We start from the raw sequence: 26,809 nt of genomic DNA, 5'->3' as shown, positions 1-26,809 counted from the left end.
GGGGGAGAAGAAGCGAGCAGCTGCACCATCCAGTCACGGTGGGCCGTGTCTTTGCCTTTTGTGTCTCCCCAGGGTCTGTGGAGACCTAATTAGGGTGGGGGGAGGGGGGCCTGTTACTCTGACAAAGGTGCTGAAGGCTGAGGGGTCACAATAGATTCATCACATTGCACCCAGTGAAGAGGTATGGAGAGGGTCCAGTGTGACCATCAAAAAGTTTGAGTTCAAATATAATAGTAGGTCATGGGGAGGGCCACTGGAATTATGCGATCCTGTGTTTGCTGCTTCTACTTTATTTTGCATAATTATCCCTCATCTGGCGCATAATCTGTAGATAAATTGTTTCTAACTCAAAAGGATCAAAGCTTACTGAAAACTGTGTGTGTGTGTGTGTGTGGCTCTGTGTGTGTGTGTGTGGCTGTGTGTGTGTGTGTGGCTGGGTGGGTGTGTGTGGTTGTGTGTGTGTGGCTCTGTGTGTGTGTGTGGCTCTCTGTATGTGTGAGTGGCTCTCTGTATGTGTGTGGCTGGGTGTGTGTGGCTCTCTGTATGTGTGTGGCTGTGTGTGTGGCTCTCTGTATGTGTGTGTGTGGCTGTGTGTGTGTCGCTCTCTGCATGTGTGTGTGTTGGAGAGACAGCAGTGTGAGAGCGACAGCAGTGTGTGAGACAGCAGTGTGAGAGACCTTTTATTTATGTTTTGGTTTTTGAAACATAAATAAAACGCATTGCTATCTGCAATATCATTAGCTCAAACTCGCATAAATACGCGACCTATTGCATTGCAAATGCTATAGGTCTCGCATTTGCGAGAGATTAAGCTATTGGCATTGTAAATGACAATGCCATTGATTTATTTATTTTCAAAACCAACACATAAATAAAAAATGTTGTAATTTACAATGCCAATAGCTCAAACTTTTCAAAAGGCGAAACCATTGCATTGTAAATGCTTGTTTTTACATTGCCTACACTAAAGAGATCAGGTATGACAGCCAGTTCTTTGTGAGGTATACATTCAACAAAAAAGGCAAGGCAGTCCAGAAGAGGACCCTGCCCCGCTGAATAATACTCTATAAAGATGTGCTACGCCTTTGCCAGGGAATACCCACTAGAGGGAATCGTGGCTCACTTCGCCATAGCAAAGTTTTCCAACTCTCCGTGGTGTTCCTTTGACTACATGGGTTTCCCATCACACTTTAACAAACATTATTGTTTGAAATAAGAAATGAGAAGGGCTGGCCATTTTGGGCACTCGCTGCTTCAAGGTTTCCTCATTTAACTACTCCTTCGGGTTCCCACTTGCAACTTGTACTGCTTTGGAATCTTTTCAGCAAGTGTAAAACCTGCAGGTAACATTAAAAAAAGTTTTTTGCCTTTGGTAATGATCTTTGTGGTGGATACTCTATTTACTTGCAGATTCCTCACTGATCTCACGCTCCTGCCACGCTGAAGGAGGGATGTAGGCCACATTAAAAAGGTTGCAAGTTAGATTGTAACAGTGCACTGCCTCAAGCTGATTGTCATTTCCTTGTCTCTGTCTCGAAAAGCTCTGAAACAATGGATGAGGAACTGAAATTGATGCATCAGGGTGGGTGCCTTATGGTTTCAGTGCATCACTGTGACATCACTTCCAGTGGCACCATTGGAAAAGTTTCTGGATCCAGTTTTGCAGTAGGGGGTATTCAACAGGTGAGGAATCTTCAGGTGGGGAGGGGGGGGTTGGGGGGGGGAGTACATACTAGAAAAATCGTTGCTGAGGGCAAGTAACTTTTCCTTTCTTTCTTACTTAACTATTCTGTTGCTGTACGCTGGTCTCTAGCAATATGTTGTCTTTGAATAATTGGTCTCAGGGGTTGGGGCCAGAAGGACTTAACCAAGAGTGTCTCCTCATAGATTCTCCACCAGCAAAGTCTCGTGCTGCTGAGTCCATTCTCTTCACCTTTAGCAGAATATTTTTTTCATCAATATTTTTTATATTTATTTTTAAAACCATGCAGCAGAGGCAAGTAAACGTACAGTATGGTCAGCCTGAGGTCCAAACCCAGTGACCTATGTAAAGGAACAACAAGCAAGAAAAACCCAAGCCCCCTTCCCCATCTCCCAATATTCATCCACCAGTACAAATTCAGCAGTAGTGATAACACCCTCATATGAACTCCAGTGCCACAGTCCACATCGCCTCCACTTCCATGTTGCTGCCACCCGGCCCTGTGTTCCCATGTCATCCACCTTCTCCAATGAGTAATATTGGATACATTTACCCCACACCTTATGGAACTTTCAAGGGGCAGCCCCTCCGAGCAGAAGTTATTTTTCAGCCATCATGTACATATCCATTCCCAGTTTCCATTCTTGTAACAGTGTCGGACTATATATCTTTTTGCCTCTACTAGGCCAAGAGCACAGAGCAGGAGCTGGCCCATGGTAGGTCAGCATTGCTGGAGATCCCCAAAATGATAAACTTAGGATCTAACGAGATTTGAGTTGAGAACACCCCATTAAGTTCCTCATTGACTGCTACCCAGTAGTCTTGTATCAGGAGGCAGCTCCAGATTTCATGAAAGGAGAAATCTTCTCCCAGGCATCTCAAACAGATGCGGGGTTTACGCCCTTCCCAAGGCATGCAGCCACAGTCAATCATAATACACATGTATTAAGATTTTAAATTGCACTAGACGTAGCCATGATTTGATAACCATGTCCCTAGGGTGCATTAGGGTCGCTTCCCAATCTATGTCCTCCAGTTCCGCCACATCCTCCACCCATTTTCATTGCAGAATATCAGAATGTTATTATTAAGGTTTTGTATATGAGGGAAATCACTCCCGTACCGAATTCCTTCTGTATGAGCCGGCCCTCTAGAGGGGCATGTTCTGGGATACCGTCTCTGGGGAGTACCTCTTCTCTCCTGCATGCCGTAACTGAGAATACTTTAAAAACTGATATGAGTTCATACCGAATTATCTTTGGAGCGAGAAGAATGGCATAATGTCTCCATCTTCAATTATGTCTCCAACCCTGGATATCCCAATTGGCTCCCAGGCCTGAAATCCCTTCAGCTTTCTTACCTCGAGAAGCCAGTTCCCCTCCCACAGGGGTGTTGCCCTTGTAGGTTTGCCATGGCATCCCATTGTAGTCCTAGCCCTATCCCAGACTGCTATCGTGAGCTGAGTGATAGAGAGGAAACTCCGGGTCCCTTTTCCTCAGTACAGATAGTTCAAATAGGACCTCTTACCCTATTGTGCCATCTCCAATCTAAAGGTTGAGTGGTCCAGGGGAGCAAATAACCAGTCATTGACATTTATAAGGTGGGCCGCCCAGTAATAAGCACGTATGTGGGGCAGTGCCAACCCGCCATTGTATTGATTTAGTTGTAAGGTTTTGAAAGCAATCCTGGGGTGTTTGCTATCCCGTAGCAGAGTCTGCATGTCCCCTTCATCTCTGGAGGGATCCAGTAGTACGAGCGTTGCAGTACATAAAGCAATTTAGGTAAAGAGAGAATTTTAAACATTGCTGCCCTCCCCATCAATTTAAGGGGTAACCCACGCCGCCACCTCAGGGTTTTCTCGAAGGTCTGCTTCACCCTTCCAAGATTGTTGTCAAAACAAACAGCCTCTCCAATGTCATATATACCTAGATATTTAAATCCATGATCGGTATGTGTCAGGTGGACTGGGAGTTAAGGCCCTAGTGCCCACTGTGCGGTAGATAAAGCACTGATTTTCCCCAGTTAATGCTGTAACTGGAGTGTTCCCCGTAGTCTTCAAATAGTTGGAAGGTCAAGGGAAGGGACACGGTCGGTCTGTAAGGTACAAAAGAATATCGTCTGTGTAAAGCAAAATCTTCTCTATCCCCACAGTTTCGACTCTAATTCAGAAGGTTTGAGGTTCTATAGGGAGGCAAATAGTAGAGGAGACCGGGGACAGTGGGGGGCGGGGGGGGGGGTGTGGGGAGGGGGTTCAACCCTGTCTCATGCCTCTGCCAATGAGGAACTCCCTTGATAACACTCTGTTCACCCAGACTTGACTAGTGTATGATCAAGAAAGGGCTCGCGCACTTAATGAAACGCCTTTTTTGTGCCATGCGCTAGAAAGATGTGAGATTCTGAGCAATTCTTCATTTCATTCAACCAATTATGTGTGTGATGGAGATTGTCGGATAGATATACCAGGCATAAAGCCTGACTGGTCCCTATGGATTAGGGGCCAGTCTAACTTTAAGAAGTATAATGGCCAATATAGTAGCGAGGATTTTAACCTCCATGTTGTGCAACAATATCGGGTGATGTGGAGCACAACTCTCTTGGCTTTCTCTCTTTATGGATAACTACAATGACCACCCGTCTAAGGTCTTGTGAGAGGGAGCACTGTTCAGCAGCTTCTAAAAACATATTCAAAAGATGGGGTCCCAACATCCCCATGTACCGCTTATATAATTCCTCAGGAATTTTGTTGGGTCCCGGAGTCTTGTTAGGATTCAGTTTTTTTATGGCAGCTTGCACTTCTACTAATGTCATTTCAGCATCTAGTGCGGTTCACTCCTCAGCATCTATAGCAGGAGTGTTCATGGTCTCTAGGTAGTGTTCATTTGGGATAGCGTCTGCAGAGGTCTGGCCCTATAGAAATCCTCCTAATAGCAAGCAAAAGCTTCTTCTGGAACAGTTATTTGGTTCATCCACCTGCCCTCCTCTTCTCTTCTCCCAAGCCACGCCAGGAGCTTCCCAGCTTTATCACCAGCATCTTACAGTCGATGCAGCGTTGTCAACAATTGGGTTTTAGGTCTTCTTGTGAGGGTGAGGGGAGCTGGTTCAGGACCCAGTGGCGGCTGCCTTGGAACAGGGGTGAAAAACATAAATAAACTTACCTTCGCTGCCGCTGCATGCTTTTCCTCCGGCCTCACTCTGCTGGCAGTACCGGAAGCACCCAGTGCACCTGGACTCCCAGCCAATCATGTCGCTGCATGAGCAGTATCGTGATTGGTCTGAGTGGCCGGTTTGGCAGCTTAGGCAGTGTCTGGGAGCCTGAGCATGTTCTCCACCGGGCTTTGCAACGCAGCCAGGTGGAGAACATGGTAAGTGCGCACGATTGTTTGGCCAACCAAGAGGGCCAGCCAAACCGTCATGCGCATTTGGAGTATAAACCACAACTCCTCCTTTCTCTGATGGGGGCGAGTTCCGCCCCACCCTAACATGGGTTTGAGTGGCACAGAAAAATAAAATGATAATAACGTCTTATTATAATTTTATTTTAATTTTTTTACACTGCTCAAATAGCAGTGGCGGCACGCTTCTCTGCCTTAGCGGAGGAGCCGCCACTGTTTGGACCCAGGGTTCCTTCAGTCTCCAGTGCCTGGCTCTTAAATCTCTCTAGAGCTCCCACTTCTCGCCTCCTGTTTCTGGCTGTTAGGTTCTGGGCACTGTCAAGGAAGACCATTAGCTGCGTCCCCCTTAGCTGCGTCCCCCTTAGCTGCGTCCCCCTTAGCTGCGTCCCCTTTAGATATGTCTCCAGTAACACCACCACGCCCAGGTGCAGGCGCTTAATATATTGGTCCACCAGATCTCTTTTGACTCGATCACCCAGGCCATTCACATTCCCAGACACGATCGACAGGGCCCTGTCTGCCAATAGTGGGAGCATTCTCACTCCAAAAGGGGATGTGGGTGTGCAGGGGATCCTATGGGTTTTGAAACACTAACTGCCAAATGACATGGTGACTGTTATTATGAAGGCTGGGCAGTGGCTGATTTGACCGTGTCTTGTCTCCCTTGAGTATACCATCCTGTCAAACCTGTCCCCTTCTTAACTGGTATGCCAGCTTTTTCCCCCCTCACTATTGCCCACCCTAAACCTCAAACAGACACCTTCCTAGCCCACAAGGACGCAGTACATGAATATAGCTAAACGATAACCACTCTACAGGAGACACTGAGAGGTCTGTATCCCACCACCCCTTTCCCCCTAACTCGGCCCCAAAAACGCTGCCACCCCTGGATTTAGAGGCCTTGTATCAGTAAGTGTAAGATACAAGGACAGAAAGAAACAACAACCGCCCAATCACGTTGAGCCGTCCTTTACAGGGCATGGGGCCAGATGTACAACCAGCAATTTTGTGACTCGCATATTGCGTCGTAATTGCGAGTCGCAAAACTGGATGTACAACAGTGTGTTTAACACTGTTTGCGATTCCCAATGAGGTCGCAAATTGCGAGGCTCATGAATATTAATGAACCTCTTGCAATTTGCGAGCCCATTGGGAATAACAGGCCATCCCAGGTATAGTGTCCTGCTGGGCTCAGTAGACCACTGTTAGAACTGGCTATTTCTGGTAGGCTAAGGCTGACGCCAAAGCCAGGCGGAAACCACCATTCTAGTCAGGGCAAGGGAGTCACACGCCAAGATAACCCCTGCTCACCCCCTGGTAGCTTGGCACGAGCAGTAAGGCTAAACTCGGAGGCAATGTGTAAAGCATTTGCGCCAGCACACAACAGCAACAACATACTAGGCACACCACAAAAGGAACTCCACACAAGGTTATTATAAAATAACTTTTGTATTGTAAACACACATCAGATAGGATCACACATGTACATTGTGCCAACTGGCACGGGCAATATTCACAAGGGATTATGTACAGGACAGGGCCACATGGGCCACTGTCAGAATCAGAAAAAGCACTTTTAGAATAAAGAATAATAAAGAATAAAAATCATAGTAGCACAAATTAGCAACTATGGCACACAACCAGTAACCACTGGTAACAGGAACCAGGACCTCACTAGGACCACCTGTACTAAAAGAACAACCACCTAAGAAAAAAAAATACATTTAGGGGTATAAACAAGAACACATTACCCATGATGCATGAAACCCATTCAGAGGAGTAGTAAAGGAAAAACACATGATGCCTAAAACATTCAGAGGTGTAAGGACAACCACCTAAGTATCACACAGCGTTTAGGGGTCTAGGAAAGAACACATTACCCATGATGCATAAATATACATTCAGAGGAGTAGTAAAGAGAAACACATGATGCATAAACCTACACATTCAGCGGTGTTAAGAACAAAGCACATGATGCAATAAAATACATTCAGAGGTGCAGCGGAAGAAGACACATGATGCCTAAAACATTCAGAGGTGCAGCGCAGGGAAAAGGAAGACACATGATGCCTAAAAACATTCAGAGGTGCCAGAACAATACAATAGCGCAAAAATCACATGATGCCTAAAAACATTCAGAGGTGCAGGAATAACACATGATGCAAGAAAACACATTCAGAGGTGCAATAACCATACAATTGCACAAAACTTACATAAGCCACCACCTGTGGCAGTCCCTAGGCCAACTAGCCTTGTTGGGGCTCAGACGCCCTGTGTCCAAATGTCAGGGCGCGCTGCCAAGCAGCGCCAGTCAGGGTGCGCCACTGGCGCAAAACCTAAACGTTGCAGGTGCCCACTACTTGCTGGGCACCTGGGACAATCACAAGACCTAAACGGTGCAGCTGCCCACTAATTGCTGGGCAGCTGGGATGCAGAACTGCGGCAGGGCTCTCACTAGCCCTCAGGGACAGAACTGCGCTCAATCGTTGGAGCCACACAGGCTCTGACATCACACTGCGGCCAGATGCTGGAGCCACACAGGCTCTGAACAAATATGCCCCCTGAGCCTAGCAGGCTCTGTAAATAACTGTGGGGTTGTTGGAGTGCCTCTCCTGGGGACTCTGACACATATGAATGCCCCAAGAGCCTCTCCGGCTCTACACCAAAATGTCCCCTCCGTGGGAGCCTCTCGGCCTCTCTGCAAGTATGGGGCCGCCGTTGGAGTCCCTCACGGGGGACTCGACCACAAGCACTGCCCCTGAGCCAAGACGCCCGCACTTACCAGCTTCCCTGTGCGGCGGCGGCTCCTGGGGCAGTTCTCCTCCATGCGGCTCTCCTCTCAGCCGCTCCGGCAGGGGCAGGCACGGCACTAAGCCTCGTGACTCACTGCACATCCCGGGGCTCCCATCAGCTCACGGGAGCCCCGCATCGGCCTCGCCTCACCTCCGGTGGCACCACTTCTCCTCTTGTCCTTCTCCAACCGAGGGAGAACGCAAATCGGCACGGCTTCCCCCCGGACTGGGGGGAAGCGGAAGAGACGACCGCTAGGCTCCTCCCACGTCCTGCTACCATGTGCCTGACTTCCTGTTGTGCCGCGATCGCAGCGGCAATCTCCTCAGGGCGGACAATGAGGGGTGGGCACCCTCGGCGCATAAAATAAATGCAGAAGCGAGGTGATCAAATAACCGGGCAAAGTCGCAGGGTAGGCACCTGCTAATCCTCACACAAAATGCGGGAGGAGAAACGCTCGAATAAGGCAAGAAGCTCTCTCAAGCGCTATGGGGCCAAATAAAGCGCTCTCAAGGCGCTGGGGCACAGGTAAGCCCCCAGGAATGGCCCCACCAGCAACCAGGGCCCCAGCAACAGGGCAAATCCAAAGAAAAGCGCCTCCCAGGCGTTGGGAAACAAAGTCCAGAAAATAGGTCCCTCAGCAGTCCTGGAATAATAAAGATGGAGCAGTACAGCCCCCAGCAGGAAAATCCTCCAGTATCCAGGGGTAGGACATCCAGGGGCTGGGCAGGGCTCAGGGATTCCCCTGGGCCCAAGCAACAGCACGCCCCTGGCCGATTCAAGTTGAAAACAAGAACAAATTGGAAGGGGACACAGCCCCTTCTTATACAGAGAAAAGTCTTTGAAGTCTTTGTGCAGGCAGTGTGAGAACCAGCTAGAACTGGTTATAGGGAATTCTCTTCAGTGTCAGGGACAGAGGTGACAGTCGCCCAGCGGGAGGTGGAGCCAGCATTGTGGTCAGGCAGGCACAGCCCTAGTCACTCCCAGGTGCCATCTCCTCCCACTTCCCTGGCAGCAGATGCAGCCTTTCATCCACGGGCTGACTCAGACAACCTCCTGGGGCTCTGCAGCCCCTGTCACCCTCAAACCAGACAGTCAATCCACAGCAGGCCCAGACACTCTGGGCCAGGCTCACCAGCCAATCACACGCCAGACACAAATTACACAAATAGGCCAACTTCTAAAAGTGGCACTTCTAGACTAGACACAATCATGCCGCATATACCATTTTGCAGCATTCAGTCTCACAAGTTCTCTCATACCAAACTCGCCCCTGCACTCCCCACACTTTAGGAACTACCATGGGCATACATATTCCCCATTCATTCCTATGGGAGGGCAGGTCACTCACCACACATACACAGAGCTCAAGCACTTTACACTGTACCACAGTGAAAAAGTGCGCAGAGGCCTAAAAATCACTAACACCAGGTCACAGAAACAGGCTAGGAAAAAGCAAAAAGTCTCGGGGTGAACCTGCCAAAAGGGCCGGGTCCAACAACCGCCATGTCTGGGACTGCTTTAAAATTAAGCAGTTTTTTTAATGCAGCCCGTTTTCCTTAAAGGAAACGGGGTGCATTAAAAAAAAAAAAAAAAATATATATATATATATATATATATATATATATATATATATATATATATATATATATATATATATATATATATATATATATATATATATAACGTCTTCATCTTCTAAGGGCAGGTAGTGGTCCCTGGTCCCAGGGTGGTAATTTGCTAGTGTTTTACGACCGCAATTGCGGACGCAAAACATTCGTACATGGGTTAGAGAGTCGCTATTTGGAAGGTAACGCCCCTTCCAAATAGCGAGTCTCTCAACACTTTTTTTGCAAGTCGCAATTCATTTGTGACTCGCAAAATTGTGTTAGTACATGGCCATCCCAATTTTAGCTTGTGCAAATAGGTCACTAACCCGTTTGCGCATGCTAGAATTGGTTGTACATCTGGCCCTAGGAGAATTATACTCCTAGGCCCTGGATCATACCACTAGTCCTGCACTTATGGTGCCACCGCCAGTCTGGATGTCGTGGCATCGGAGGGGGTGAGTCACTAGATTATCTTTTAGCTGTGCTATATCGATCACCATTGAGTGGAGGGTTTCCCACTCCGATACCTGATCAGACCCTGTACAAACATGCCTAGATCCCGCCTCCAGGCTTACTTCTCTTAGTGGTGATCTATTGAACCCCCTCCGAGTCCAAGAAAGCCTCGGAGCTTTGCTTAGGGCCTCTGTTTAGTCAGGGTGTGCCTGTATTTCTACCCTGTGATCGTTGACCTCTCCTCCTGGTACGCCTCCAGTGTCCGGGCCCTCTCCTCCATTCTGGGAAGTGTGCCAGACACCACACCACATCTTTGGTGGTAGCCCGGGATTCTGCAACTTCTTTACAGAGACCCTGGACTGTATCTTCCAGCTCTAATATCCTGGTCTCCACCGAAGTAACCCTTTTAACCACATTGCAGAGATTTTACCTCAGGAGGGACGCCTCTGATCGTCTCTCCTCAACTCTTCGTTCCAGGGCTTCATGGGATGACTGAATCGCCAGAAGGAGAGTGTAGGAGAGTAGGGTCTGCAATCCTATGATCACCCAGATTTTTTTGCTTTTGTTTCACTGGTTTACGACTTTCTCTGGCTGTGGGCCTGCCAATCAGACCCACAGCCTGGCTGTTCTCTTTCTAAATTACCTCATGTACCCTAGGTGCATCTACCAATTGGTACTGGGCCACCTTATCAGACCCTGTAACTCAGGGCATAGGTGTACCCAGGGCTGCCAGGGGCTGCAGCACGTATTGTGCCACCCCTGGCTGGCCTCCTAAATTTGACACAACTGGCTGCATGACAGCTGGGGCAAAGTCGTGTAATCACCCTTTGCTGTAGGTGTAGTATACCTATACCTAACCCTAAAATGGACACACAGATTCCTATCAGTCACTCCTATGGCAGGCCTTGACAATCCTGAAGGCAGAGTGCTTGGAATCGTGTGAGATGGTGCTCTGGCATGAGCTGAGCCTGTCTGCAGCTTGCGGAATCAAGTCCTAATAGCTGTTCCATGATATCGCATACCATATACTCTTAAGTGCATTATAATCCTCGCGGTTAAATGCTATCTTTGGTATTGCTTTATCAACACATGTCGAGTAAGGTGTCATACGAATTGGAATACTAACCCCTCGCCAATTCTGGCGACGGGGTTAGCATTCCACCCTTCTAGAGGGACACGACATGTATGTAACTGTGAACCCCGGTTAAAGTTAACTGAAGCCTCAGCTCCACAAAATGGATGCTGCCACCACAGACACGAGTCTGACCCCCTACAGCTGGGAGTCCTTCCAGCGAGGGGAGCCTGGACAAAGGGTTTCCTGTCAGGGGCGGTGCTAGCACCGTCCCAGACATGGTTTTGTGTATCCTGGGTAGGCAGGGCTTTACAGGAAGGTGACTGCTGAGTGGCACCCCGGTGCTCACTACGCATAGGCCGGTCTGAACCAGTTCCAGGGGCACACCAGCCCCTGGCCTGGGGAAGTCCGGCATGGCTGAGGGGTGTAACCACCCCCCACCTAGTCCCACCCATAGGCAGGACCTAGTCACCGGGTCAGCCCCCTTTTTTAGTATAAAGATGGGAGCGGGCCCCCTGTTAAAATTAGATCATCTTTGGAATCAAGATACCACTTTCTTCGAAAGGACTTCACGATTTCTTCTTCAAGATTCTCCCTTGTGGCTAAGGAGTAGTCACCCTGCATCCGCAGGCACCATCCTAAAGAACACTGCGGTCTGCTGCAAGTCCTTCATCACGAATCCGACGACCCAGCTCGACGAGACCCGGCTTCCCTGGCACCTCTGACCTCTACTCACCTCTACAGCCAAGCTGAGAACCGTGAGTGCGACGAGACCTCGAGGGACCGACGATCGCCAAGACTGCACGACATCTTTACTGCAAGCCCACCGTGTCCTCCACTGGTGAGTGCTTTGGGGTCCGAGAAGCCCCGACCCTGCGCAGCTCCAGCACCCAAGGTCAGCCTCCCTGCATCTCCACGATCGGCGTGGGGCCCTTCTGCTGTTTGCTGTGCACCGCGTTGTTTGGCTACTAGCCGGCTGGCTTGTGGCCTTCTGAACGACGCCCGACGACGACTTTTCTGCTGGTCTGGTTGCTCCAGGCTGGCCCTTGCTTCCTTCTTCAAGAGAGGCACCCCGGACCCTCCTGGTCCACTCCAGACGCCATTTTAGGTCCACCGCGTGGGCTTGAATTTGCCAAGGCTTTGTTGCCCAATCCTGGGTCCAGCGACGCCGACAGCTTCTATCTTCGTGGGACAGCTCGATCCTCCATCCTGGTCGCCGACAACGCCTCCTGGTCCGTGAGATCTTCGAGTCAAGCGTCACCCACTCACCTTGTCGAGGTGGCTACCATCCGGTGCCCTCCTGGTGCCCACTGACTACTGGCTAGTAGTCTCGAACTTGGTCCCCTCTGCTTTCAGGTGTCATCCATCTTCGAGATCCAGGCTTGGATCCAACTGAACTTTCCTCACTGGTCACCGGCCAGCATCTTTTCTTCCGGCTCCTGGTCCGTCTACGAGGATTCCCGACGTCTTTTCAGACCTATGCAGCTGCAGCCCCTGGGCTAGGTAACTTCGGCATTTCGGTGCCCCAGCATAGCCTCACTATCCAAGGGTCAGAATCTACTTTCGTTTTCTCCCTACCAGGTCGGGTTCGCCCGAGAACACTAACTTTCTAATTCCTAGCTACCATAGACTTTTGTCCCGCATCTCGCGTGAGAGTGCACACACTGCACCCGAGTCCCCTAGGCCTCCTAGACATAATCTAACGATTCCCTAGTCAAGTCCTAGCGATTCCAAAAGCTATTAGTACTGTACTTACCTGCTAGGAATTTCGCATTCCACTTTCAGAGTATATGGTTTTCCGTGCCCCTCGGGCATTTGTATATACTGTGCTAACTTAAGTATTTTTGTAAGAGTTTTGGTTTGTGCTTAGTACCCTGTCCTCATAAAGAGTACAGGGCTGTTGTGATCTTTAAATAAATAACTGTTTATTTTCATAACACTTGTGTGGTGTCCTTTCACTTGGTATTCAAGGGGTATATGTGTGGTAAACAGCTGGCTTAACGCGCCCTCTCGAGTCTTTAGCCTTAGACTGCTCGTATCCACGCTACTAGGATAGCTGGTCTATAAGGTTGACTTACAACCAATCATCAATAAGGGTTGCTGGACTGATACATAGTGTTCACTAGAATAGTGAGCACTGCATATCAGGCCACCTTCTCACATTGGTGAGCAGCGGTTGGGATTTGAGCTTGCTGTTGTTTTACCACACGTATCCTAAGAATATCTTGTTGAAAGATCACATAAGTACTGTTAGGTACACATAACTAAAGCTTAGAATACTCTGAGTTCTACTGAACCAGCTGTTGTAGCTCCTCAAGGCTTAGCACACCTTGGCTGCAACTCTTAGCAAGGGATCAGTAGGTAAACACATAGTGTAGGTAGGTGCATCACTTACACCACACTAGAAACAGTATGTCGGACAAAGGAGGAAACACTGAGGTTCCCCTTGTGTCAGTTGACCCTCCACAGGTCATCCCTTCAAGATATACTGCGCTTAGCTTCCATGAGTTACGACAAGTGTGTACCTCTAGGAAGATTAAGCAGGGGTCTAACCCCACAACTGCCTTTCTGATTGGTCTCTTAGAGACTCATGATGCAAGGAGGGCTGGTAACCCAGACCCTTCTAATTCAGATGGCAACATGCCCTCCTTACAGGGTCCCTTTGATGCCCAGGACCATCCTCTTCAGGAAGCAGATGATGCTGATGATGAGGATGATGATTTGGTATCAGGGGATGAGGCAGAAAAGGAACAGGTAGAAGTCAGCAGACTAACCAGGTCCAACTTAAGCAGACATGAGATGGGCACTAGGGGACCCTTGGGGCCACTCTCAGGTCAGCTTAACATTGGGAATGGACGAGATAGATCTCTATCAAGAGGCTCTATCAGATCCCTTCATACCAATGGCTCTCAACGTTCCTCTCAAAGGGGAATGACATCTCCCCAGAGGAGAATGTATGAAGCTAAGGAAAAGGCAGCCAATCTGAGGATTGAAAGGGAAGAACTTGCCCTGGCCAAAGAGAGGCTTGCCTTTGCTAGAGAGCAACAATTGAGTGGGACAGTCCCCACTGGTGGCAGCATTGTACCTAGCAATAGGGAAAGGAGTTTTGATACAAAACACCTTGGTAAGATAGTGCCCCCCTTTAAACAAGGGGATGACATCCACAAATGGATTACTGCTTTGGAGAGGGCCTGCACTGTGCAAGGTGTTCCCCCAAGTCAGTGGGCAGCTATCTTGTGGCTCTCCTTTGAGGGTAAAGGAAGAGACAAGCTCCTCACCACAAGGGTGGAGGATGCTAATGATTACCAAGTCTTGAAAAATGCACTGGTTGATGGGTTTGGCCTAACCACTGAGCAGTACAGGGTGCTGTTCAGGGATACCCAGAAAACTCAGTCTCAAGATTGGGCTGACTTTGTAGATTGTGCCACTAAGGCTTTTGAGGGCTGGTTGCTGGGCAGTAAGGTTACTGATTATAAAGGATTGTACAATTTGATGATGAGAGAGCAAATTTTAAACAATTGTCAGAACCAGTTGTTGCATCAGCATCTTGTTGACTCAGATCTGACCTCTCCCCAAGAATTGGGAAAGAAGGCAGACAGATGGGTTAGAACAAGAGTTAAACAGAACCAGGGCCAGAATCAAGGTGGTCAGAAGAAAGCAGACCAGAAGGGTAAGGATTCGAAAGGGGAACAAAATGACCAGAAGTCTTCGACAGGTCCCCAACAACCCAAAGAGGGTGGGGGTCAGGCTCCCCAAAAGAAGAAAGAAGGCCAATCTAAAAGGTGGTGCCAATACTGCAAAAGTAAAACTCACTGGTTTAGTGAGTGCACCAAGAAAGGAGGAGGGCAGACTCCTGCCACTGCAGCCCCTAAGGCACCTGTGCCCCCTAGTACAGCCAGCAGTGGTAGTGCACCTCCCAAGGGTTTAGTAGGGTTAACCCTGGGTTCTGAGGGGAGTGACAACTTAGTTGGCACCCTCACTCAGGCTGTCCTTGTCAGTACAGGGGATATGGATATGTCCCCTGACATAAGTCCCAATACTTTGGGCAAATACAGACAGACACCTTTTATTAATGGAAAAATGGCTCAGGCCTATAGGGACACTTGTGCCAGTGTCACAATGGTGACACCTAGCTTTGTGGACCCTGGACAGATCATGCCAGGTACAGAATTCCTGGTGACCAATGCAAGCAATGTCACTACCAATCATAGTATGGCAATTGTAGCTTTCTCCTGGGGAGGGGTAACTGGCCAAAAGAAGGTTGTAGTTAGTTCAGACCTCCCAGTGGATTGTTTGTTGGGCAATGATTTGGAGTCATCACAATGGTCAGAAGTGGAGCAGAGGACTCATCTGGAAATGTTAGGTTTGCCAGCACATGTGTTTGCTGTGACTAGGTCACAGGCCAGAAGATGCCCCACTGAACAGGTGCTGGATCCTGGAACAATGGACCAGACACCTTCCAAGAAAAAGAGCAGTAGGGTTAAGGCTGTGCCTTCCCCCTTGCCCCAGGTTGTGGATCAAGTCTCAGAGGAGGCTGACCTGCAGGAATTGAGGGAAACTGAGCCTAGAGAGTTTGAACTTGATCAAGTTGAATTCTTGGGTTCAGGGGGACCCTCAAGGGAAGACCTGGGGAAGGACCAGTTAGGCTGCCCTTCTCTTGAACCCCTCAGACAGCAGGCTGCTGCTGAGGCTGCTGGGAACGCCACAGGTACCCACAAGGTATACTGGGAAGATGGACTCCTGTACACTGAGTCAAGAGACCCCAAGCCTGGCATGACCAGGAGGCTGGTTGTACCCTTGTCTCAGAGAGGTTTCCTACTTACCTTGGCCCATGAGATTCCCTTAGCAGGACACTTAGGCCAGACAAAGACTTGGGACAGGCTTGTCTCACACTTTCACTGGCCTCACATGAATGAGGATACCAAGGAGTTTTGTCGCTCCTGTGTCACTTGCCAAGCCAGTGGTAAGTCAGGTGGCACAACAAAGGCCCCCCTTATACCAATGCCTGTGGTGGGGGTGCCCTTTGAAAGAGTGGGGATTGACATTGTTGGTCCAATGGAACCCCAGACAGCATCAGGGCACAAGTTTATACTGGTGGTAGTGGATCATGCCACCAGGTATCCTGAAGCTATTCCACTTAGGACCACCACAGCACCTGTGGTGGCAAGGGCCCTAGTTGGAGTGTTCTCCAGAGTGGGCTTCCCTAAGGAGGTTGTCTCTGACAGAGGTGCAAACTTCATGTCAAGCTACTTAACTGCTATGTGGAAGGAGTGTGGTGTCAATTACAAATTCACTACACCCTATCACCCACAATGCAATGGGCTTGTTGAAAGGTTCAACAGGACCCTAAAAGGGATGATTCATGGACTACCTGAAACACTCAGGCGTAGATGGGATGTCCTGATGCCCTGCCTTCTGTTTGCTTACAGAGAGGTCCCACAAAAGGGGGTTGGCTACAGCCCTTTTGAACTTTTGTATGGGCACCCTGTGAGAGGCCCCTTGTGTTTGGTGAAGGAAGGATGGGAGAGACCTCTCAAAAAACCTGCAACCAACATAATGGACTATGTACTTGGTCTCCGCTCCAGGATGGCTGAGTATATGGAGAAGGCATCAGAAAACCTTAAGGCCAGTCAAGAACTTCAAAAAGCTTGGCATGACCAAAAGGCTGTCCTGACTGTTTATCAGCCTGGACAGAAGGTGTGGGTGTTGGAGCCAGTGGCCCCAGCAGCACTCAAAGACAAATGGTCTGGGCCCCACACAATTCTTGAGCAAAAGGGAGAGGTCACCTACCTGGTAGACCTTGGAACTCCCAGGAGTCCCCACAGGGTACTCCATGTCAACAGGCTCAAAGCATATGTCGACAGGAAGGACATGAGCTTGCTCATGGCCATAGATGAGGGACAGGAGGAAGAGAGTGACCCTCTCCCAGACCTGCTCACTCAGAATCCTGATGATGGGTCAGTAGATGGTGTTGTCTTTTGTGGCAGCCTCTCTGAACATCAGCAGAAAGACTGTAAACAGGTTCTTCAGTCTTTCAGACATATGTTCTCTCTGACACCCAGTCAGACCAATTGGTGCACCCATGAGGTTGACACTGGTGACAGCCTGCCAGTCAAGAGTAAAATCTACAGGCAGCCTGATCATGTTAGAGACTGCATAAAAACTGAAGTGCAGAAAATGTTGGAGTTGGGAGTCATTGAACCCTCAGATAGCCCTTGGGCTAGTCCAGTAGTTCTAGTGCCAAAGCCTCACACCCAAGATGGTAAGAGAGAGATGAGGTTTTGCGTAGACTACAGGGGTCTCAATGCAGTCACTAAGACTGATGCCCATCCAATACCAAGAGCAGATGAACTTATAGATAGATTGGCTTCTGCCAACTACTTAAGTACATTTGACTTAACAGCTGGGTATTGGCAAATCAGGTTAGCTGAGGATGCCAAACCCAAAACAGCATTTTCAACCCCTGGTGGGCATTATCAATTTGTGGTAATGCCCTTTGGCCTGAAAAATGCACCTGCCACCTTCCAAAGGTTGGTGAATCAAGTCCTTACTGGGCTGGATGACTTCTGTGCAGCATATCTAGATGATATTGCTGTCTTTAGCTCCACCTGGGAGGATCACCTGGTCCACCTGAGGAAAGTGTTAGAGGCTCTGCAAGCAGCAGGCCTCACTATCAAGGCCACCAAGTGCCAGATAGGGCAGACACAGGTTGTATACCTGGGCCACCTTGTAGGTGGAGGCCAGGTTCAGCCACTGGAGAGCAAAATACAGTCAATCAGGGACTGGGCTCCTCCAACCACCCAGACTCAGGTTCGAGCTTTCTTGGGCCTGACTGGATACTACAGAAAGTTTGTCAGGAACTATGGTTCCATTGTGACACCATTAAATGAACTGACAAGTAAGAAAATGCCAAAAAAGGTTCAGTGGACAGCAGGCTGTCAAAAAGCATTCGATGACCTAAAGCAGGCCATGTGCACAGCACCTATCCTTAAGAGTCCAGACTACTCCAAACCATTCATTGTCCAAACAGATGCTTCTGAGTTGGGTGTGGGAGCTGTTCTTGCTCAACTGAATTTTGATGGTCAGGATCAGCCCATTGCTTTTATAAGCAGAAGGCTGACCCCCAGGGAGAAGAATTGGTCAGCTATTGAGAGGGAGGCCTTTGCTGTGGTTTGGGCCCTGAAGAAGCTGAGGCCATACTTGTTTGGCACTCACTTCAAGATTCAGACCGACCATAAGCCCCTCTTGTGGCTAAATCAGATGAAGGGTGAAAACCCCAAACTGCTTAGGTGGTCCATTTCCCTACAGGGGATGGACTTTACAGTGGAACATAGACCTGGTACTGATCATGGCAATGCCGATGGGCTCTCCAGATATTTCCACTTAGAACAAGAAGACTCACCTGGTCAAGGTTAGCTTATTGTCCCAAAGTTTGGGGGGGGGTCATGTAGGAGAGTAGGGTCTGCAATCCTATGATCACCCAGATTTTTTTGCTTTTGTTTCACTGGTTTACGACTTTCTCTGGCTGTGGGCCTGCCAATCAGACCCACAGCCTGGCTGTTCTCTTTCTAAATTACCTCATGTACCCTAGGTGCATCTACCAATTGGTACTGGGCCACCTTATCAGACCCTGTAACTCAGGGCATAGGTGTACCCAGGGCTGCCAGGGGCTGCAGCACGTATTGTGCCACCCCTGGCTGGCCTCCTAAATTTGACACAACTGGCTGCATGACAGCTGGGGCAAAGTCGTGTAATCACCCTTTGCTGTAGGTGTAGTATACCTATACCTAACCCTAAAATGGACACACAGATTCCTATCAGTCACTCCTATGGCAGGCCTTGACAATCCTGAAGGCAGAGTGCTTGGAATCGTGTGAGATGGTGCTCTGGCATGAGCTGAGCCTGTCTGCAGCTTGCGGAATCAAGTCCTAATAGCTGTTCCATGATATCGCATACCATATACTCTTAAGTGCATTATAATCCTCGCGGTTAAATGCTATCTTTGGTATTGCTTTATCAACACATGTCGAGTAAGGTGTCATACGAATTGGAATACTAACCCCTCGCCAATTCTGGCGACGGGGTTAGCATTCCACCCTTCTAGAGGGACACGACATGTATGTAACTGTGAACCCCGGTTAAAGTTAACTGAAGCCTCAGCTCCACAAAATGGATGCTGCCACCACAGACACGAGTCTGACCCCCTACAGCTGGGAGTCCTTCCAGCGAGGGGAGCCTGGACAAAGGGTTTCCTGTCAGGGGCGGTGCTAGCACCGTCCCAGACATGGTTTTGTGTATCCTGGGTAGGCAGGGCTTTACAGGAAGGTGACTGCTGAGTGGCACCCCGGTGCTCACTACGCATAGGCCGGTCTGAACCAGTTCCAGGGGCACACCAGCCCCTGGCCTGGGGAAGTCCGGCATGGCTGAGGGGTGTAACCACCCCCCACCTAGTCCCACCCATAGGCAGGACCTAGTCACCGGGTCAGCCCCCTTTTTTAGTATAAAGATGGGAGCGGGCCCCCTGTTAAAATTAGATCATCTTTGGAATCAAGATACCACTTTCTTCGAAAGGACTTCACGATTTCTTCTTCAAGATTCTCCCTTGTGGCTAAGGAGTAGTCACCCTGCATCCGCAGGCACCATCCTAAAGAACACTGCGGTCTGCTGCAAGTCCTTCATCACGAATCCGACGACCCAGCTCGACGAGACCCGGCTTCCCTGGCACCTCTGACCTCTACTCACCTCTACAGCCAAGCTGAGAACCGTGAGTGCGACGAGACCTCGAGGGACCGACGATCGCCAAGACTGCACGACATCTTTACTGCAAGCCCACCGTGTCCTCCACTGGTGAGTGCTTTGGGGTCCGAGAAGCCCCGACCCTGCGCAGCTCCAGCACCCAAGGTCAGCCTCCCTGCATCTCCACGATCGGCGTGGGGCCCTTCTGCTGTTTGCTGTGCACCGCGTTGTTTGGCTACTAGCCGGCTGGCTTGTGGCCTTCTGAACGACGCCCGACGACGACTTTTCTGCTGGTCTGGTTGCTCCAGGCTGGCCCTTGCTTCCTTCTTCAAGAGAGGCACCCCGGACCCTCCTGGTCCACTCCAGACGCCATTTTAGGTCCACCGCGTGGGCTTGAATTTGCCAAGGCTTTGTTGCCCAATCCTGGGTCCAGCGACGCCGACAGCTTCTATCTTCGTGGGACAGCTCGATCCTCCATCCTGGTCGCCGACAACGCCTCCTGGTCCGTGAGATCTTCGAGTCAAGCGTCACCCACTCACCTTGTCGAGGTGGCTACCATCCGGTGCCCTCCTGGTGCCCACTGACTACTGGCTAGTAGTCTCGAACTTGGTCCCCTCTGCTTTCAGGTGTCATCCATCTTCGAGATCCAGGCTTGGATCCAACTGAACTTTCCTCACTGGTCACCGGCCAGCATCTTTTCTTCCGGCTCCTGGTCCGTCTACGAGGATTCCCGACGTCTTTTCAGACCTATGCAGCTGCAGCCCCTGGGCTAGGTAACTTCGGCATTTCGGTGCCCCAGCATAGCCTCACTATCCAAGGGTCAGAATCTACTTTCGTTTTCTCCCTACCAGGTCGGGTTCGCCCGAGAACACTAACTTTCTAATTCCTAGCTACCATAGACTTTTGTCCCGCATCTCGCGTGAGAGTGCACACACTGCACCCGAGTCCCCTAGGCCTCCTAGACATAATCTAACGATTCCCTAGTCAAGTCCTAGCGATTCCAAAAGCTATTAGTACTGTACTTACCTGCTAGGAATTTCGCATTCCACTTTCAGAGTATATGGTTTTCCGTGCCCCTCGGGCATTTGTATATACTGTGCTAACTTAAGTATTTTTGTAAGAGTTTTGGTTTGTGCTTAGTACCCTGTCCTCATAAAGAGTACAGGGCTGTTGTGATCTTTAAATAAATAACTGTTTATTTTCATAACACTTGTGTGGTGTCCTTTCACTTGGTATTCAAGGGGTATATGTGTGGTAAACAGCTGGCTTAACGCGCCCTCTCGAGTCTTTAGCCTTAGACTGCTCGTATCCACGCTACTAGGATAGCTGGTCTATAAGGTTGACTTACAACCAATCATCAATAAGGGTTGCTGGACTGATACATAGTGTTCACTAGAATAGTGAGCACTGCATATCAGGCCACCTTCTCACAGAGAGCTGCATTATACGGCATCACAGGGGGGGGGGCTTCCACCTCTGGGTGCTGCTATCTTAGTGTACCGGTCCATCTTCCCCTATCTGGGAGGCTTCAGCTCTTTATCACGGACCATTGCATCAAGCTTTGCGGGCCCCAATCCAGACCTGCCCACCCGCAGCAGAGGCAGCAACCCAAGCTGCCATCTAGCCTCCCTCACTTCACTCTGTGAATTGGAAACAGGACTCATAGCGCCATGATGCTCCCTCCGGAGCGACCGTCTGCGCTTTATAAATACCTTTCCAAATTCCACACAGGGGTAGGGCTTAACCACAAATCGATTCTTGACTTGCCACTGGCCCACAACAAAGGAGGGAGCACCACCTCTCTCCTCAAGTCTCTGCACTTGTACAATAATATTGCCTTAGGCCAGTAGATAACTGTTTCCAGTGGTCACAAGTATAGTGAATGGCACTCTCCGATAATATATCAATATAGTTGGGGAGAGGGGGAACGACCACAATCCAGTGCACAGTCCTGTAGAAACGGTCTTTCTCCCCCAGTCTTATTAGGTCAAATCCTGCCTCCGTAGCACTGTTGAGTCTGGGCTGGTCCCCCGGACTCCCCTCCTGCTGCACTGAGGCAGCGAAGGGGTCAGTGTTTAATTTACTCCAGGCTGGCCTCTGTGGGGCCCAAGCCTTGGTGCGATGTTGCTGTTGGATCAGGCCCGTCGACTGTTCAGCAGGTTTCAGGCGAGGGCCAGCCCCTGCAGCACCAGGCCTCTGGACCCGGCAGACACCAAAGGAGGAAATGGGGTAAGGAAGCCCAGCACCCACACAATCCTCCCCCGCGCACACCAGCCGAGCCCTCACCTGAGGGATGATGCCACCTCCATGGTCTCGGTCCCCCGCCTCTGATACGATGTCTCTGGCGTTCCTGGACTCTCCCGCACCACTGCTGCCCCCCCCCCCCTCCCCCCCCAGGCCTGTGTTTGGCGGATGCCGGTCTCTTTGCCCCCCCAGTCAGATGGCCTTGCTGACTGCCCACAATTCACTGAGGGGGCAGCCTGGTCTACTGTTCCTTCAGCTGGGTTTGGCTCAGCCACAGGCCTGCTGTATCACCGCCTTAGCATCTGGGAGACCGCCTCTAGGCGACAGATTCCAAGGTTTACTGCCGCCTCCCTGGGCTGCAATGCGGGTTGTCAATCTGCCACTCAACTATCCCCACATCCAGGGGTGGCTCCGTGAGACTCTTCACTTGTGGGTTGGTGAGGATTAGGACAGATTAGTTATAAACCTGGCGCGGAGCATACTTAAAACGCGTCCGACTCGGCCATGCCCCCAACTGTATCAGACTCCTTTGGATAAAGTTTCTACTGTCTAGTCAGCTGCAACTTGTAACCATGGGTTACAGCTCCAAAATGGCAACTAATTGGTCTATGACAACTAGCCTGCTACTCCATCAAGCGAGACTACAATAAGCAATGAAGAGGTGTTGTCCCTATCTCTGCTGACTGGGCACAGCACTTTCAGGTGGATCTCTTCACGTTGTAGCCCTCTCTTTTCCACTTTCTGAGGATGGAACTTTTCATTTGAGGTACCATGTTCTATTCTTTAATTGTTTTAGATGAAACTTGTTGGTGTACTGTTTTCTTCATTCCGTGTGTAAGGTTCTGAAGTGGTCTGGATCTACAAACTTTTCCGATTTTTGCCTTTTATTGTTAGATTTTCCTTGACAATTTTTTGTGGTGGTGTGTTTTTTCAGAGATCCCGATTGTATTCACTTCACTGTGTTGATATCTGAAGACTGGGCTTGGGCGGTGTTTGGTCTTCTTTCAGTGCATTAACTGCTTAACTAAGGTCTGCCATTGTGTGTGCAGTGAGTGTTTCTCTGGGTTTAATAATGTTTTGTTTCTTATTCCAGTATCCCATGTACTCTCGAGATTATGTCTATGTACGGCGCTATCATGTGGACCAGGAAAACAATTTAATGGTACTAGTGTCCCGGTGAGTATGCAGCATAAGAAATTGAGTACAAGGAATTCTCTTGTGACAAGACTAAAGTACCAATAGGTTTAGTGGACTACATTTCATTAGTGCATGATTGACATTGGATGCCAATTACTTATGCACAGAAATAGCACAGGCTATTCACACCACTGGACTTGGCTGCAGGGTGCAGCATACATGCAACTTAAATCAATTTGTTTTTAGAAGATGTGAGTGTAAATTAGGTGTAAAAATTAGAAATTAAGCTGGTCTAAGGGACAACAAGTGAAATAGCAGGACAGAAATTTTGTTTTCAGAGCATTTTTCAGATTTTAACCGGAACATCCCTGCAAAAAGAAGTCAAATGAAAAATAAGAGGTAGCTAATGAAAGAAAAAATGAAAATAGGTATAACAGATTTTACAAATTTCATAAAATAACTTAATGTCATTGTGAATGTCTTGTAATACCTTGCTGAACCTACTGTTACTTGTTTCCAGATCTCCACTCGCTTGTGCCTCTGTCTTCTTACTATCACGTTACCACCTACCGGATAATATTCTTACGTAACTCCTTGCTGCTGCGTTTTGCTCTTTGGTTCAAAGTCCTTAGGCAATTGAGTAAATACAGATTCAAATGTGGATAATGAGCCTGATACATGCCAAATATCGCAACCAAAGAAATCTAGCATATGACAAAAACGTAACCTCGACAGAGGCAGCTCTAATAACTCAGCCAATCATTAACTGCTTTGGCAAGGACCATATTCAGAGCAAGATTGTGTGTAATTGCACTTATAAGAAATGGTTTCTGATGATGAATGAACTGTCATCTTCCATCCGTAATAGACGTTTCAGAGGGTTGTTAAAGCAAGGTGACTGGAAGAAACAAACTGTCTAACCTTCATTTCCCCACTCTTCTACTTGCCATTACTACCCTCCCTCTACGTAGGCCAGGAGGTACTCATACATGGTTTGGAAGATAACCTTGAATAGAGATTCAGTACCTGTGAAGGGACTATCTTAAAAGTTAATCTTTCAGGTCACAGACTGTGCTCTGTTATTGCACAGGAACTAGCATTTGACATTTTAATTTGCACAGTAAAATTTAGACTAGGAGCCTCCAGGTGAAAACGACTTAAGAAGAATGGTCCCTGAGCTGCCTTTAGATACTTCAACTGTTGTCCGTTAGACTTTTGCCTTAAATTTGGGGGTTCCTTTACTTATCCGATAGTATCGATTATGGAACAAAACTGTTGTGAGCACTGTTGTGTGTTTATCTTTTTTTTCTTTTTCTTTCAGAGCTGTGGAGCACCCTGATGTCCCAGAATGTCCAAGCTTTGTACGTGTTCGAACGTACCAGTCGCAGATGGTGATCCGGCCCCACATCTCTTTTGATGAGGTCAGTTGACAGACCTTTATTTTTTCAGCAACCTTAAAAAATTGACCTGTATTAGATTGATCTGCATACCTGTTCAAGTGCATGTGTCTCTACATACAGCAACACAGGGTAATATTTACAGATCGTAGTATCTAGTGCTGTAGATTCACATGCTCTCGCGAGGATGTACCCTCAGATGTTTTCACCTTCTCGCAATTTACTCCCATGTTTTAGGCAACACAAACATGCATTATTAAACACTGTCACCACTCCATATACTACTCTGGCCCGCTGTACAAATAAACAGTCCAACATGGAATTGATGCCGATGTGCATTGCTACCTTGTGACTCAAAAGTCTTCTTCAAAGGAAAAAAACTCTTAAACGTCCGAGCCCAAAACTAGATGGCAGAAGTTATGCTAAGCATGTGAATCTACAGTACTACGCGCTACAAAGAGATGCTTACAGGGTAGCTTTAACCCCTTGGGCGCTATATTTTCAATAAACCCAAAAGGCTGCACTTGGCCTACCTGGGTGACTTTTGAATCCACAAGCTTTGAAATGTTTCTACACAATGTCTCAGAGAATAAGTTAAATGGGCTAAAGGAACATAATGCAGCAGCTTTTCTGTATATCTGGTCCTCTGTTTCATTGGAAACTAGCTCCATTTTAAATTCTGGATAATGAAGTGGGCTAAAGGCCGAGCTGCTGAGCTTCTTGTTAAGAAACAGTAAAAATCTCCTGTCCCTAAATGTCTGCCAGCCATATAAGAAGTTTCTCTCAAGAGCCGAGTCAATGGTGGAGCTTTGGGGTGCAGTTCAGTAGCCACTGAGGGTCAATAAACTGGTGTCCAAGCAGAACATAATTCAGTATTGATGTTACAGGTCCAGCTGCTCTGAGATTTCTGTGAGGGCAGCTTTAGTGTTGTGAGTCAGCACCCACTATGATGGGTGAAACCCCTATGTTGTAAACTGCCATTTGTGTTCAAGTGTTTCTGGTTGTGGGGGCCGTATAGCAGGGCACCAGTTGGACCACAAATATTTATCAGCTTCAACTAGAAACTGGACTTTAGAGTTGGGGAGAGTTCCTTAAGGCAGTCACCACCGAATTATTCAATTTTAAGCTGTCACTGTGCAGCAGAATTTTCTGAAAATACATAATAATATGTATATTGGTTTTGAAGGCACCCACCAAAATATTCTCATGTCATTCAAGCCATTGACTTACTTCCTTTTACATTGATCCAGTCTTTAGCAAAAAGTGTTCTACTACACTTGATCTTGGAAGGAATGTATTCCAATAATGGGATAAAGGACTTTAGAAAGATATTTTAATTCGTATCATTTTTTTTTTTTTAACACCACAAGGACAATTCTATTACCAAGCCATGTATAGCAAAGTGGACTGTATTCAGCTTAGTTAATAGTTAATTCAAAAGCCACTTCAAGAGAAAACAACAGCTTATTCTAAACATTAAAATCTGCTTTTTGACTTTCTTTGGTAATGTGTTACTACGACTGCAATTCTACTTTGTAATCTTCTTTTCACACATTCAGGGGACATTACTCTGGTAAAGCAGAACGTATTAAGAATTGTTACCTTTTCTACTTCACTGTCACCTCCTTAGAGACAAAGTATTACTTTGCAATCTATGCAGAGCATGTGAATCTAAACTTTCTCAACACAAGAGGACGCTGCGTAATGTAACAACACATTGGCAGGTTCAAGCAATACTAGATTCACAAGTTACCCGTCTCTTCTGTAAGAAAGAGGAATAGCGCACTGGATTCTCATTACAGTACATTTTTCATACCACACTTACCCTTTACATGATGTCAATACAAATTGCAATTTGAAGATGGTATCTGCAGTGGGATTCAAGTCATCATCGTTACAAGTCACTCTAGTCATGCCTATGGGCACCACCCACATGTTTAAGTGAAGATGTTGTTTGAGATTAGCTGCTAATGTAAGGGATTATACATAACGTGTGAATATAAAGTTGTTTCAAGCTGTAAATCCGTTATTCGAGTTAATTAACTTGATTTTTATGAGTGAGCAGTATGCTTGTTAAGTGAATAATGATGTACTTGGGTTCTGGGAGGAAATCTGGTTTGCCAGTGAATGTTTAACACTGTCTCTCCTTCACAGAATGGCTTCGATTATTTGTTAACTTACAGCGACAATCCACAGACTGTGTTCCCAAAATATTGTGTAAGCTGGATGGTGTCGAGTGGTGAGTATGTGTTTTGTGTACTTCTAAAGTAGAAAGT

General features: G+C 48.2%; 1 protein-coding gene across 1 annotated transcript in view; it reads left to right on the top strand.

Annotated features, from left to right (window-relative positions):
- STARD7 (StAR related lipid transfer domain containing 7) overlaps positions 1-26,809 on the top strand; it is a 158,624-nt gene that overhangs the window by 128,005 nt on the left and 3,810 nt on the right. Inside the window, exons 6-8 of the mRNA XM_086943331.1 lie at positions 23,093-23,175; positions 24,458-24,557; positions 26,688-26,772. Coding sequence (XP_086799457.1) covers positions 23,093-23,175; positions 24,458-24,557; positions 26,688-26,772 — 268 coding nt within the window. The remainder of the gene's footprint in view (positions 1-23,092; positions 23,176-24,457; positions 24,558-26,687; positions 26,773-26,809) is intronic.

Source organism: Lissotriton vulgaris, chromosome 11, assembly GCF_964263255.1.
Source record: "Lissotriton vulgaris chromosome 11, aLisVul1.2, whole genome shotgun sequence".
Classification (NCBI taxonomy): Eukaryota; Metazoa; Chordata; class Amphibia; order Caudata; family Salamandridae; genus Lissotriton; species Lissotriton vulgaris.
Note: the sequence above shows the minus strand (reverse complement) of the source record. Positions and strands in the feature narration are given on the sequence as shown.